We start from the raw sequence: 12,549 nt of genomic DNA, 5'->3' as shown, positions 1-12,549 counted from the left end.
TGGGACCACTCCTTTTCTTGTTGTATATTAATGACTTGGACTTGGGTGTACAGGGCACAATTTCCAAATTTGCAGATGACACAAAACTTGAGAGTGTAGTAAACACTGAGGAGGATAGTGATAGACTTCAAAAGGACGTAGACAGGCTGGTGGAATAGGCGGACACGTGACAGATGAAATTTAATGCAGAGAAGTGCGAAGTGATACATTTCGGTAGGAAGAATAAGGAGAGGCAATATAAACTAAATGGTACAATTCTAACAGGGGGTACAGGAACAGAGAGATCTGGGGGTATACGTTCACAAATCTTTGAAGGTGGCAGGATAGGCTGAGAAAGCGGTTTAAAAAGCATACAGGGGATCCTGGGCTTTATAAATAGAGGTATAGAGTACAAAAGCAAGGAAGTTAGGTTGAACTTTTATAATACATTGGTCTGGCCACAACTGGAGTATTGTGTCCAATTCTGGGCACTGCACTTTAGGAAAGATGTGAAGGCCTTAGAGAGGGTGCAGAAAAGATTTACTGAAATGGTTCCAGGGATGAGGAACTTCAGTTGGGTGGATAGACTGGAGAAGCTGGGGTTGTTCTCCTTGGAACAGAGAAGGTTGAGAGGAGATTTGATAGAAGTGTTCAAAATCATGACTGGCTTAGATAAAGTAAATAAAGAGAAACTGTTCCCATTGGCGGAAGGGCCGAGAGCCAGAGGACACAGATTTAAGGTGATTGGCAAAAGAACCAAAGGCGACATGAGGAAAAACTTTTTTATGCTGATCTGTGGTGTTATGATTCTATGAAATCACCCCATAATGTTCTAAATTCCAAGGAATACAACCCTAGTTTGTGGAATCTCTCCTCATAATTTAACCCTTGGAGTCCAGGTATCATTCTAGTAAATCTACATTGCACTCCTTCGAAAGCCAGTATATCCTTCCTAAGGTGCAATGCCAGAACTGAACGCAGTACTCCAGGTGTGGTCTAACCAGGGCTTTGTATAGCTGTAGCATAACTTCTACCCCCTTGTATTTTCGTCCTCTACATATAAGGGCCAGCATTCCATTAGCCTTTTTGATTATTTTCTGTACCTGTCCATGACATTTTAATGATCTATGTACATGGACCCCTAAGTCTCTTTGGACCTCCACTGTTTTGAGCTCTTCACCATTTAGAACGTAAGAACATAAGAAATAGGAGCAGGAGTAGGCCATACGGCCCCTCGAGCCTGCTCTGCCATTCAATCAGATCATGGCTGATCTTCAACCTCAACTCCACTTTTCTACTCAACCTCTCCTTATAGGACAACCCTCTCATTCCAGGAATGAATTTAGTGAACATTTGTTGCACCGTCTCTAAGGCAAGTGTATCCTTAGATAAGGAGACCAAAACTGTAAGCAGTAATCCAGGTGAGGCCTCACCAAAGCCCTGTACAATTGTAGTAAGACTTCCTTACTCTTATATTCCAACCCCCTTGAAATAAAGGTCAACATGCCATTTAGCTTACTGATCTATCCTTTTTAGGTCCAAAGTGGATGACCTCATACTTGCCTACATTGAAATCCATTTGCAACAACTTTGCCCATTCACTTAATCTATTAATATCTCTCTGTAATGTTATGCTTCCATCTACACTGTTTACAATGCTGCCTATCTTTGTGTTATCAGCAAACTTGGATATGTGGCTCTTTATCCCCTCAGCCAAGTGGTTAATAAATACAGTGACTAGTTGAGGCCCCAACTGTGGAAACTGTGCTACCTGCTGTCCATTTGAAGAAACCATAAATTGGAATACCTCGGGCATTGCTGGGGACAAAAGGCTGAGCCTTCACCTCATGTTCGAGCAATCCCTTGGTGACAACACAGCAGCCTCCTCTACATTCCTCACCTGTGTAGCAGGTGACGTGGCTGTTGTGTTGCTGCATTTTGGAAGGGAGAGAGCTCTTTGGCGTCATCTGTATCAGAGATTCATAGAAATTACAGCACAGAAAGAGGACATTTGGCCCATCGAGCTGTGCCCATCCTGGCTTTTCAACTGGAGCTATCTACTCTGATGTTATAGTCTCTGCTTCAGTATCCTCTTCCCTGTTCTAATAACCGTGTGTGTCAAAAGATTTCTTCTCACTCCCCTCCCCTTTATTTTTCTAGTGATAATCCTCAGTCCATGATCCTCTGTTACCAATTCTGCAATCAGTGCAAACAATTCATCACTATTTACCTTCTGTAAACCTTGCGTAATTTTGAAAACATCTGTTATATCTTCCAATTGTTCAACCTTTCTTCAATACTATAACCTCTCATTGCTGATGTTATTCTCATGAACATTTATTGAATCCTGTCTCTATAATGGGGTGTCAAGAATTGCACACTATACTCCAGCTCCAGCCTCACCCATGTCTTGAACAAACTCATCACTTCTTTGCCCTGTGTATCAACCCCAAATCCCATTTACCTTTTTTAAATGGCCTTTTCTACCTGCACCCCCACCTTTAAAGTTCACCTGTTCATTAAAAGACAGCTATTGAATAACCAGAAACCATTACTAAAGCAAACAATCAAATCCCTGAACTGTTGCTTCATTCTTTTAAGGTTCATGTGAAGAATGTGGTCACTAAAGGAGGGGAGTAAAAGGATGAAACGCAGTAGGAATACGGGGTTCAGTAGCCTAAGAATAGACCGGCACTTTTGTAGTCGCAGCCAAGAGTCCTGAATGGTGGGCTGCCTCCCAGGTGCCAGGGTAAGGGATATCGTGGAGTGGGTGTAAAGGATTTGGGAGTGGGAAGGGGAACAGCCAGAAGTTGGAACCAATGACACCACAAGAAATAGAATTTGGGACCTGCAGAGAGAGTTTCAGCAATTAGTAGAGAGAATAAAGAGCAGGACGACAACAACTTGCATTTATATAGCACCTTTAACGTAGTAAAGCATCCCAAGGGGCTTCACAGGAGTGATTATCAAACAAAATTTGACACCGAGCCACATAAGAAGAAATTAGGACAGGTGATCAAAAGCTTGATCAAAGAAGTAGGTTTTCAGGAGCGTCTTAAAGGAGGAGAGAGAGGCGGAGAGGTCTAAGGAGGGAATTCCAGAGCTTAGGCCTAGGCAGCTGATGGCACGGCCGTCAATGGTGGAGCAATGAAAATCGGAGATGCGCAAGAGGCCAGAAGTGGAGAAGTGCAGAGATCTCGGAGGAGGTTACAGAGATAGGAAGGGGCGAGGCCATGAAAGATTTGAATGAGAATTTTAAAATCGAGGCTTTCCGGACCGGGAGCCATTGTAGCTCAGTGAGCACAGAGGTGATGGGAGAACGGGACTTGGTCCAAGTTAGGATACGGGCAGCAGAATTTTGGATGAGGTCAAGTTTATGGAGGGTGGAAGACGAGAGGCCGGCCCAGAGAGCATTGGAATAGTCAAGTCTAGAGGTAATGAAGGCACGGATGAGGGTTTCAGCAGCAGATGAGCTGAGGGAGGGACGGAGATGGGTGATGTTACGGAGGTGGTTCTGGGTGGTCTTGGTGATGGAGCGGATATGTGGTTGGAAGCTCATCTCAGGGTCAAATAGGACGCTGAGGATGTGAACAGTCTGGTTCCTCAAGGGTAGGAATCGCAGGATTACTCCTGGTACTGTGTGTGAGTCAGTATAGGAATAGCAAGGTTAAGGAATTAAATGCCTGGAGAGATGGTGTTAGAGGGAAGTGTTCATATTCCTGGGGCATTGGGACCAGTTCTCGGACAGGAGTGGCCTATATGAAGAAAGACTGACAGGGACATAAAGTAACATAAAATAAATGATTTTATAAAGACACGAAAGATAAAGAAAGGGTGAGGCTGATTAGAGATGATAAAGGAAACTTTAAGGAGGATGAGGGGATACTGGAGATACTCACTGAGCACTTGGCCTCAGTTTTCACCTTGGTGTGCAGTGATGGGGATGAAAGTGTACAGGAGGAGGAGAAACAATTAAAACACCTGGGGGTTGTTTCATCTGCAATTGTTTGCTCATTAATTGCTTATCGTCATCTCAGTTGTACAGTGTGTCCAGATCCCAAAAGGTATACCCAGCCTCACCTCTTTGTAAGCCAGCAGCAGCTGAGAATAATGAAGAAATGTCAGAGTGGGGGGAAAAAGCCTAAGTGTGGTAAATAAGGTTGGTGAGCTGCAGGCACAAATAGCCACATGGGAATATGATGTTGTGGTAATAATGGAGACCTGGCTCAAAAAAGGGCAGGATTGGGTACTAAACATTCCTGGATACAAGGTGTTCAGGAAAGATAGGGAAGGAAAGAAAGGAGGGTGGGGGGGGTGGCAGTATTGATTTACGGACAATATTGCAGTGCTGGAGAGAAAGGATGTCCTGGAGGGGTCAAGGACAGAATCTATTTGGTTAGAGTTAAGAAATAAAAGAGGTGCCATTACACTACTGGGTGTATTCTATAGGCCACCAACTAGTGGGAAGGAGATAGAGGAGCAAATTTGCAGGGTAATTACAGAGAGGTGCAAGAACTATAGAGTAGTGATAACTTGGGGCTTCATTTGGACAGTTACATGGGTAAGATGGGTATTGAGGGATATGGGCCAAGTGCAGGCAATTGGGACTAGCTTAGTGGTATAAACTGGGCGACATGGACATGTTGGGCCGAAGGGCCTGTTTCCATGTTGTAAACTTCTATGATTCTAATATCGACTGGGATAGCAATAATGATATAAGGGGCACAGAGGGGGAGAAATTTTTGAAGTGTGTTCAGGAGAACTTTCTTAACCAGGATGTTTCCGGCCCGATGAGGCAGGAGGCATTGCTGGACTTAGTTCTAGGGAATGAGGTAGGCCAAATGGAGCAAGTGTCAGTGGGGGAACATTTAGGGAACGGCAATCATAGTATCATAAGGTTTAGAATAGCTATGGAAAAGGACATGGACCACCTAAAGTAAAAATACTCTATTGGAGGAGGGTCAATTTCAGTGGGTTAAGAACGGATCTAGCCCGGGTAAATTGGAAACAAAGATTGGCAGGCAAAACTGTAATTGAACAATGGGTGGCCTTTAAAGAGAAGATGGTTCGGTACAGTCTAGGTACATTCCCATGGGGGGGAAAGGTAGGGCAACTAAAGCCAGAGCTCCCTGGATGACAAAAGAGATAGAGAGTAAGATGAAGCAGAAAAAAGGGGCATATGACAGATGTCAGGTTGATAACACAAAGTGAGAACCAGGCAGAATATAGAAAGTTCAGAGGGGAAGTGAAAAAGGAAATAAAAGAGGCAAAGAGAGAGTCTGAGAATAGATTGGCGGCCAACATAAAGAGGAATCCAAAAGTCTTCACAGGGTGTAAACAGTAAACGGGTAATAAGAAGAGGGGTGGGGCCGATTAGGGACCATAAAGGAGATCTACTCATGGAGGCAGAGGGGATGGCTGAGGTACTAAATGAGTACTTTGCATCTGTCTTTATCAAGGAAGCAGATGCTGCCAGAGTCTCAGTAAAAGAAGATATAGTTGAGATACTGGATGGGCTAAAAATAGATAAAGAAGAGGTCCGAGAAAGGCTAGCTGTACTTAAAGTAGATAATTCACCTGGTCCGGATGGGATGCATCCGAGGTTGCTGAGGGAAGTAAGGGTGGAAATTGCAGAGGTACTGGCCATAATCTTCCAAATATCCAGAGGACTGGAGAATTGCAAATGTTTACACCCTTGTTCAAAAAGGGTGTAAGGATAAACCCAGCAATTATAGGACAGTCCGTTTACCCTCAGTGGTGGGGAAACTTTTAGAAATGATAATCCAGGACAGAATTAACAGTCACTTGGATGAATGTGGATTGATTAGGGAAAGCCAGCACGGATTTGTTAAAGGCAAATTGTGTTTAACTAACCTGATAGAGTTTTTTGATGAGGTAACAGAGAGGGTAGATGAGGGCAATGCAGTTGATGTGGTGTATATGGACTTTCAAAAGGTGTTTGATAAAGTGCCGCGTGGTAGGCTTACCATCAAGATTGCAGCCCATAGAATAAAAGGGGCAGTGGCAGCATGGATACAGAATTGGCTAAATGACAGGAAACAGAGAGTAGTGGTGAACGGTTGTTTTTCGGACTGGAGGGAGGTGTACAGTGGTGTTCCCCAGGGGTCAGTGCTGGGACCACTGCTTTTCTTGATATATATTAATGACTTGGACTTGGGTGTACAGGGCATAATTTCAAAATTTGCAGAAGGCACAAAACTTGGAAGGGTGGTAAACAGTGAGGAGGATAGTGATAGACTTTAAGAGGATATAGACAGGCTGGTGGCATGGGCAGACACGTGGCAGATGAAATTTAACGCAGAAAAATGCGAAGTGATATATTTTGGTAGGAAGAACGAGGAGAGGCAGTATAAACTAGAGGGCACAACTCTGAAAGGGGTACAGGAACAGAGAGATCTGGGGGTATATGTGCACAAATCGTTGAAGGTGGCAGGATAGGTTGAGAAAGCGGTTTAAAAAAGCATACGGGATCCTGGGCTTTATAAATAGAGGCAGAGTGCAAAAGCAAGGAAGTCATGATGAACCTTTATAAAACACTGGTTCGGCCACAATTGGAGTATTGTGTCCAGTTCTGGGCACCGCACTTTAGGAAAGATGTGATGGCCTGAGAGAGGGTGCAGAAAAGATTTACTAGAATGGTTCCAGGGATGAGGGACTTTAGTTATGTGGATAGACTGGAGAAGCTGGGGTTGTTCTCCTTGGAACAGAGCAGGTTGAGAGGAGATTTGATAGAGGTGTTCAAAATCATGAAGGGTCTAGACAGAATAGTTAGAGAGAAATTGTTCCCACTGGCAGAAGGGTCAAGAACCAGAGGACTTGGATTTAAGATGATTGGCAAAAGAACCAAAGGTGACATGAGGAAAAACTTTTTTACACAGCGAGTGGTTAGGATCTGGAATGCACTGCCCGAGGGGGTGGTGGAGGCAGATTCAATCATGGCCTTCCAAAGGGAACTGGATAAATACTTGAAAGGAAAGAATTTGCAGTGCTATGGGCATAGGACAGGGGAGTGGGACTAGTTGGATTGCTCTTGCATAGAGCCGGCACAGACTCGATGGGCTGAATGGCCTCCTTCCTTGCTGTAACCTTTCATGATTCTATTCTGTGAATTCAAAAATGAAAGTTCCCCAACAAAGCCAAATAACGGAGCAAAATACGGCCTACGTTCAGAAAATGCAAAACAATCAAGGAGCAGCCTGTAAGAAACCTGCTTCAACAGGTGAGCACCGACACTCCTGTCCACCCAGAGTTTATGGGTGAGACTCAGCTTACGGGTGGAGTAGGTGAATTGGATCCTCGTCGTTGGACAGTTAGGCAAGTTATCGGAGCTTTGTCCGGAACATAGTTTGGTTTGTGGTGGTCATTCTAGGATCGCACAGTAGTTTGTACAAAGGGGAGGGAGATTATACATTCAGAGACTGGTAGGTTAGCTGTGTTTTAATTGGAATCTAACGTGGCATCAATGGAGAAAACTCTGGGGGGACTCGGGCTTTACTTGGTAGGTCTCTATGGTATGCTGTAGCTCATCCCACTGCACCAATTTGCACGTAAAGTAGCCTAGTGGTTCTGGTCCTAGACTCGCAACCCAAAGTTTGTGAATTCAAATCTCACCAGGTCAAGTTGTCAAATTGAATTCAGTAAATCTGGTAATTTGTATGCAGGCGTCAGAAAAATAACCATGAAAGCTGCCGGACTGTGGAGAAAACCCAACTGGTTCACCAGTGTCCTTCAGGGAAGGGAACCTGCCACCCCTACCCGATTTGGCCTACAGGTGACTCCAGTCCTACTCTGTGGTTGACTTACGCCCCCTGAAGTAACCTAGTTGTAACCAATCATTACAGAGTTCAGTATTAAGACTGGACTGAACTATTGGCAACTACCTGGACATCATAACAGGGCAAGACTCAGGCTGTTTCAGCCCTGTCCACCTGCACAATCCTCCCCAACATTAGGGGGCTGGTGCCCACGTTGAGAGAACTGTCCCACAGACTAGATGAGCAACAGCTGACTCAGTCATACTCACTGAATCATATCTCTTAGCCAACATCCCAGACTCCTCCATCACCATCACTGGGTAAGTCCTGTCACACCAATGGGATAGACCTTCCAGAGGTGGGGGCACTGTGATATACAGTTGGAGGGGAATGGCCCTAGGAGTCCTCAATATTGGCTCCTCTGGAGCCTCATCACTTCAGGTCAAACAAGGTCAAAGAAACCTCCAGCTGATCGCCACCTGATGCCGCCCCTCGCCCCCACCCTTTCAGCTGATTAATCAGTACTCCTCCATGTTGAACACCACTTGGAGGAAGCACCGAGGGAAGCAAGGGCACAGAGTGTATACTGGGTGGGGATGTGTAATGTCCATCAACAAGAGTAGCTCAGTATGCCACCACTGGCTGAACTGGTCGAGTCCTGAAGGATGTAGTTGCCTGACTGGGGCAGCATCTAATGGTAAGGGAACCAACACAAGGAACTAACCTACTTGACCTTGTCCTCACCAACCTAGCTATCGGAGACACATCTGTCCATAATAGCTTTAGTAAAAGTGACCACAGCACAGCCCTTATGAAGACATAGTCTTGTCTCCAGAGTGAAGACACCCTCCATCGTGTAGTGTGGGACTATCACTGTGCTGAGTGGGACTAAGGATACATCTAACAGCCCATAACTGGGCATCCATGAGGCACTGTGGGCTATCAGCAGAAGCGGAATTGTCTACCACCACAATCTTTAACATCGTGGCCCAGCACATCACTCACCATGACGTCAGGAGACCAACCCTTGTCCAATGCAGGGTGTGTGCCAGGAACGGTATCAGGCATACCTTAGAATGAGATACGAACTTAGTGAAGCTGCTACACACAGCTACCTGTGGGCTAAATAACAAAAGCGGCAGGCTAGACAAAGAGCTAAGCAGTCCTGCAATCAATGGATCAAGCAAAGGTCTAGCCCAGCCACATCCAGTTAAGGACAATTAGGCAACTAATGGGAGGAGGGGGCTCTGTGAACATTCCCATCCTCACGCACAGTGGAGCTCTGCACCTGTGTGTAAGAGACCAGGCTGAAGTGTTTGCCAGTGCCTTCAGCCAGAAGTGTTGAGCGGATAACTCTATTTGGTCTCCTCCTGAGGTCCCCACCATTGTCGATACCAGTGTCCAACCAATTCAGTTCCTCCACACAGCATTAAGAAATGGCCAAGTGCATTGGACATAGCAAAGACTATGGGCCCCGCCAACATCCCAGCTGTAGTGCTGAAGATCTATGCACCAGAACTAACTGCTCCCCTAGCCAAGCTATTCCAAAACAGTTAAGGCACTGGCAGCTACTGACAATGTGGAAAATTGCTCAGGTCCGTCCTATCCACAAAAAGCCAGATAAATCTAACCCCAAGCCACTTATCACCTATCAATCTCTCCACTATCAGGTGTGTGATGACGGAGCAAATAGTCAATTGCAGTGGTGCACTGGATGAATGTGCTTAGACAAGCTAAAAACCAATTCTGAGCAGTGCACAACTTTATCTTATTTGCACCATGGTCCTTTTTCATTTGCATGATCCCTATTTTGTTAACATTTATACTTTGTTGTATTTAATGCAAGGGAAGAGCTTATTGGGCAACAGTGACCCTAGATGGGTGGGGGATGGAGAGGACAAAGTTGCACGGAGATCATATATGAGAACAAGATAATGGAAGTGACCAGAACAGGGCCAAGAATGTAGCACAATGCAATATTACATTACCCAGACAACAAGAGGACAGACATTTTTACTTAAGTCTTGCCATCTTTTTTAACCTATGATCCTCAGGCACTTGGAATATCATTTCAACACTTAGTTGCTGGAATTAATTTTTCACTGTTATTGCCCGCCATCTGGTAAAGCTCCGTCACTAGTGACCCCGTGGCCACATCCCTAATGAATCTTCACGGAAGGCATCTCCACAGAAAGATCAATGGAGTATTTCACACAGTAGAACTGTCTGGGGCTAGCTGCCATGCACAATCTACAGTTTGGTTAGATCAATACTGGAAGTGTTTCCCCCAGTCCAAGAAAGGCTGTCCTTCCTCACAGACCCTCACCATTTTGGTAACCAGCCATATGAAGAAAGATAAACTGGCAGGATTATCTTCAATCTTTGTGTCTTGAGCATCCTCAATATAACAGGAACCCTCCTTATTATCTCCTCAGATCCAACTGATTTTCAGGGAGGCCCTTTCATTGTGTCTTCTGACCTATCCACCAACTGAGGTGAAAAATGAACTTGTGTTCAGGCAGTGTTTTTTGCACCCACTTGTATTGGGTGTGCAAGAGAAAGGGTTGCATGGATGGCATCCTTAATGCAGTGACATCATCATATTACAACATTTTAAAAAGCGTATCTCTGTTACCTTTCCCCCACATCTAACACATGAGCCTTGGAGCCCATTTCAGAGAGATATCGAGAATGAAGGTGACCCTGTGAATAAAGTAATCTCTTTTCTGCTGAAGTTTTACATCAGTGATAAATTGTCCGTCTTGAGTACTTGCAACAGGCTGCCGCTCTCCCTTTTCCTCTCAGCGCACCCTGCCCGCTACACCAGTGTGACATTTGCACTTTAACCGTTGTTAACCTTATAGTGTCTCACCATAACACTGCACAGTTTGAGAGCTCTTATGATCTTTGGTTGACACTTCGCCAGCTCATTCCACTTAGGACCCTGAACTGGTCAAAGATTGTGACATGAGGGCATCAACTCATCTGTCAGCTAGTGTATGAACCCTAGGTAGCTGCATTGGGAGGGCAACAGATGCACTATCTCCCTCAGCTGCTATCCTTTTCAACAGCTGTGCAGTCCCGTTGATATATTTATCTTGTTTTGTCTAATGACAGATAAACTTTAATGTCTGATTTTATGTTTGCAGAACACTTGAACTTAGACTTTGTGCAATTCCTTCTGGATGTGATTGAGGATGGGCTGTTGTCTGATTCCACTGAACAACTTCCAGACTTGTTTACCAACGTGCTGCTCTCTTTCAATCTCCACATGCTCGGTAAGTTACTCTTAGACATTTCACAGGCACACAGGCAGATTTTCCTCTTCAACATCTAGCCCTGTGAGCTTTGCAGGATGTAAGTACTTATCAGAAGTTCCAGCGCAAGCTGCCCACAACTTTCTGTCCAGTAAGAGCTCCTAATCACAGGCACTGCAGAGCAGACTTTGCCCCAGAGATGATGATTGAAGTTTGTGTAGGAGTGATGGGGTGAAGGCTTATGCCCTCAGTGCTCTGTCAGGTGAGGTTCTGAATCAAGATGTATAGGCAAGAGATCCCACTGTGAGAAGAGAATCAGTCGAGGCTATTTTGCAGTTCCCAGAGGCCGGTTTCAGAAAGGCATTGGTACAGTGCAATAATTTAGACTTCCACACAATGTATAGACCATTTTGTACTTAGCCTGCTTGCACATTTTAGCTGCCGCTCCATACTTAAACTCTCCTCCTTTGTCCACCGTCTGCCAGTCTCGCTCCATCCAGCCCCTGTTTCTCAAGTTTACTTAATTTTCCCCCCTCCCCCCACTCTCTGCCGGCTATTCTCCCTCCCCCTCCCTGCCGGCTACTCTCCCTCCCCCTCCCTGCCGGCTACTCTCCCTCCCCCTCCCTGCCGGCTACTCTCCCTCCCCCATCCTCCTCGATACTCTCCCATTCCACCCACCCTCCCAGCTCACATGCTGCTCACTATATAAGTGTAAATGACTAGGGATGCGTGTGAGGCCCGGGTGTGAGGAACTCTTGATTACTACCTGAGCCACACGCAAATTGGCATAGGGACAAACAGATTAGATGGTTGAATGTGTGGCTGAAAGAGTGGTGTGGGAAACAGGGGATTCAATTCATGGGGCACTGGCACCAGTGCTGGGGAAAGAGGGAGCTGTTCTGTTGCGACAGGCTCCACTTAAACCGGTCTGGGACCAGTGTCCTGGTGAATCAAATCACTATGTAGGTAGATAGGGCTTTAAACTAAAAAGAGGGGGTTGGGGAAGGAGGGTTCAGGTAAGGGTAAATTTATAAGTCTGAAGAGAAAAGTCAAGGCTGTAGAGCAGAGTAGCGATTTGGGTAAAAACAAGCAGAGTGTGACAGGAAGGGACAGAGAGTTTAACAAAGGTAATAGAGCATTAGTGACTAAGGTCACTTAAGGGAAAATAATAAAAAGTTAAAATTAAAGGCGCTGTATCTGAATTCACGAAGCATTCGTAACAAGATAGATGAATTAATGGCACAAATAGAGATAAATGGGTTTGATGTAGTAGCATTACTGAGATATTGTAAGGTGGCCAGGGTTGGGAACTAAATATTCCAGAGTACTTGACTTTTAGAAAAGACAAAATGGAAAAGGAGTTGGGGGGTGTGGTGTAGCCCTGATAATAAAGGGTGAGATTAAGGCAGTAATGGGAAAGGATCTTAGCTCAGAAAATCAGGATGTAGAATCAGTATGGGTGGAACCAAGAAATAACAAGGGGCAGGAAACACTGGTGGGAGGAGTTTACAGCCCCCCCCCCCATCAGTGGTTATAGT

The 12,549-nt window shown here is 45.2% G+C and overlaps 1 protein-coding gene across 1 annotated transcript in view; it reads left to right on the top strand.

Annotated features, from left to right (window-relative positions):
- LOC137334329 (NCK-interacting protein with SH3 domain-like) overlaps positions 1-12,549 on the top strand; it is a 222,808-nt gene that overhangs the window by 174,553 nt on the left and 35,706 nt on the right. Inside the window, exon 10 of the mRNA XM_067999025.1 lies at positions 10,904-11,032. Coding sequence (XP_067855126.1) covers positions 10,904-11,032 — 129 coding nt within the window. The remainder of the gene's footprint in view (positions 1-10,903; positions 11,033-12,549) is intronic.

The sequence above is a fragment of the Heptranchias perlo genome, chromosome 17 (assembly GCF_035084215.1).
Source record: "Heptranchias perlo isolate sHepPer1 chromosome 17, sHepPer1.hap1, whole genome shotgun sequence".
Lineage (NCBI taxonomy): Eukaryota > Metazoa > Chordata > Chondrichthyes > Hexanchiformes > Hexanchidae > Heptranchias > Heptranchias perlo.
The sequence above is the reverse complement of the archived record's forward strand: the minus strand, read 5'-3'. Positions and strand labels throughout refer to the sequence as shown.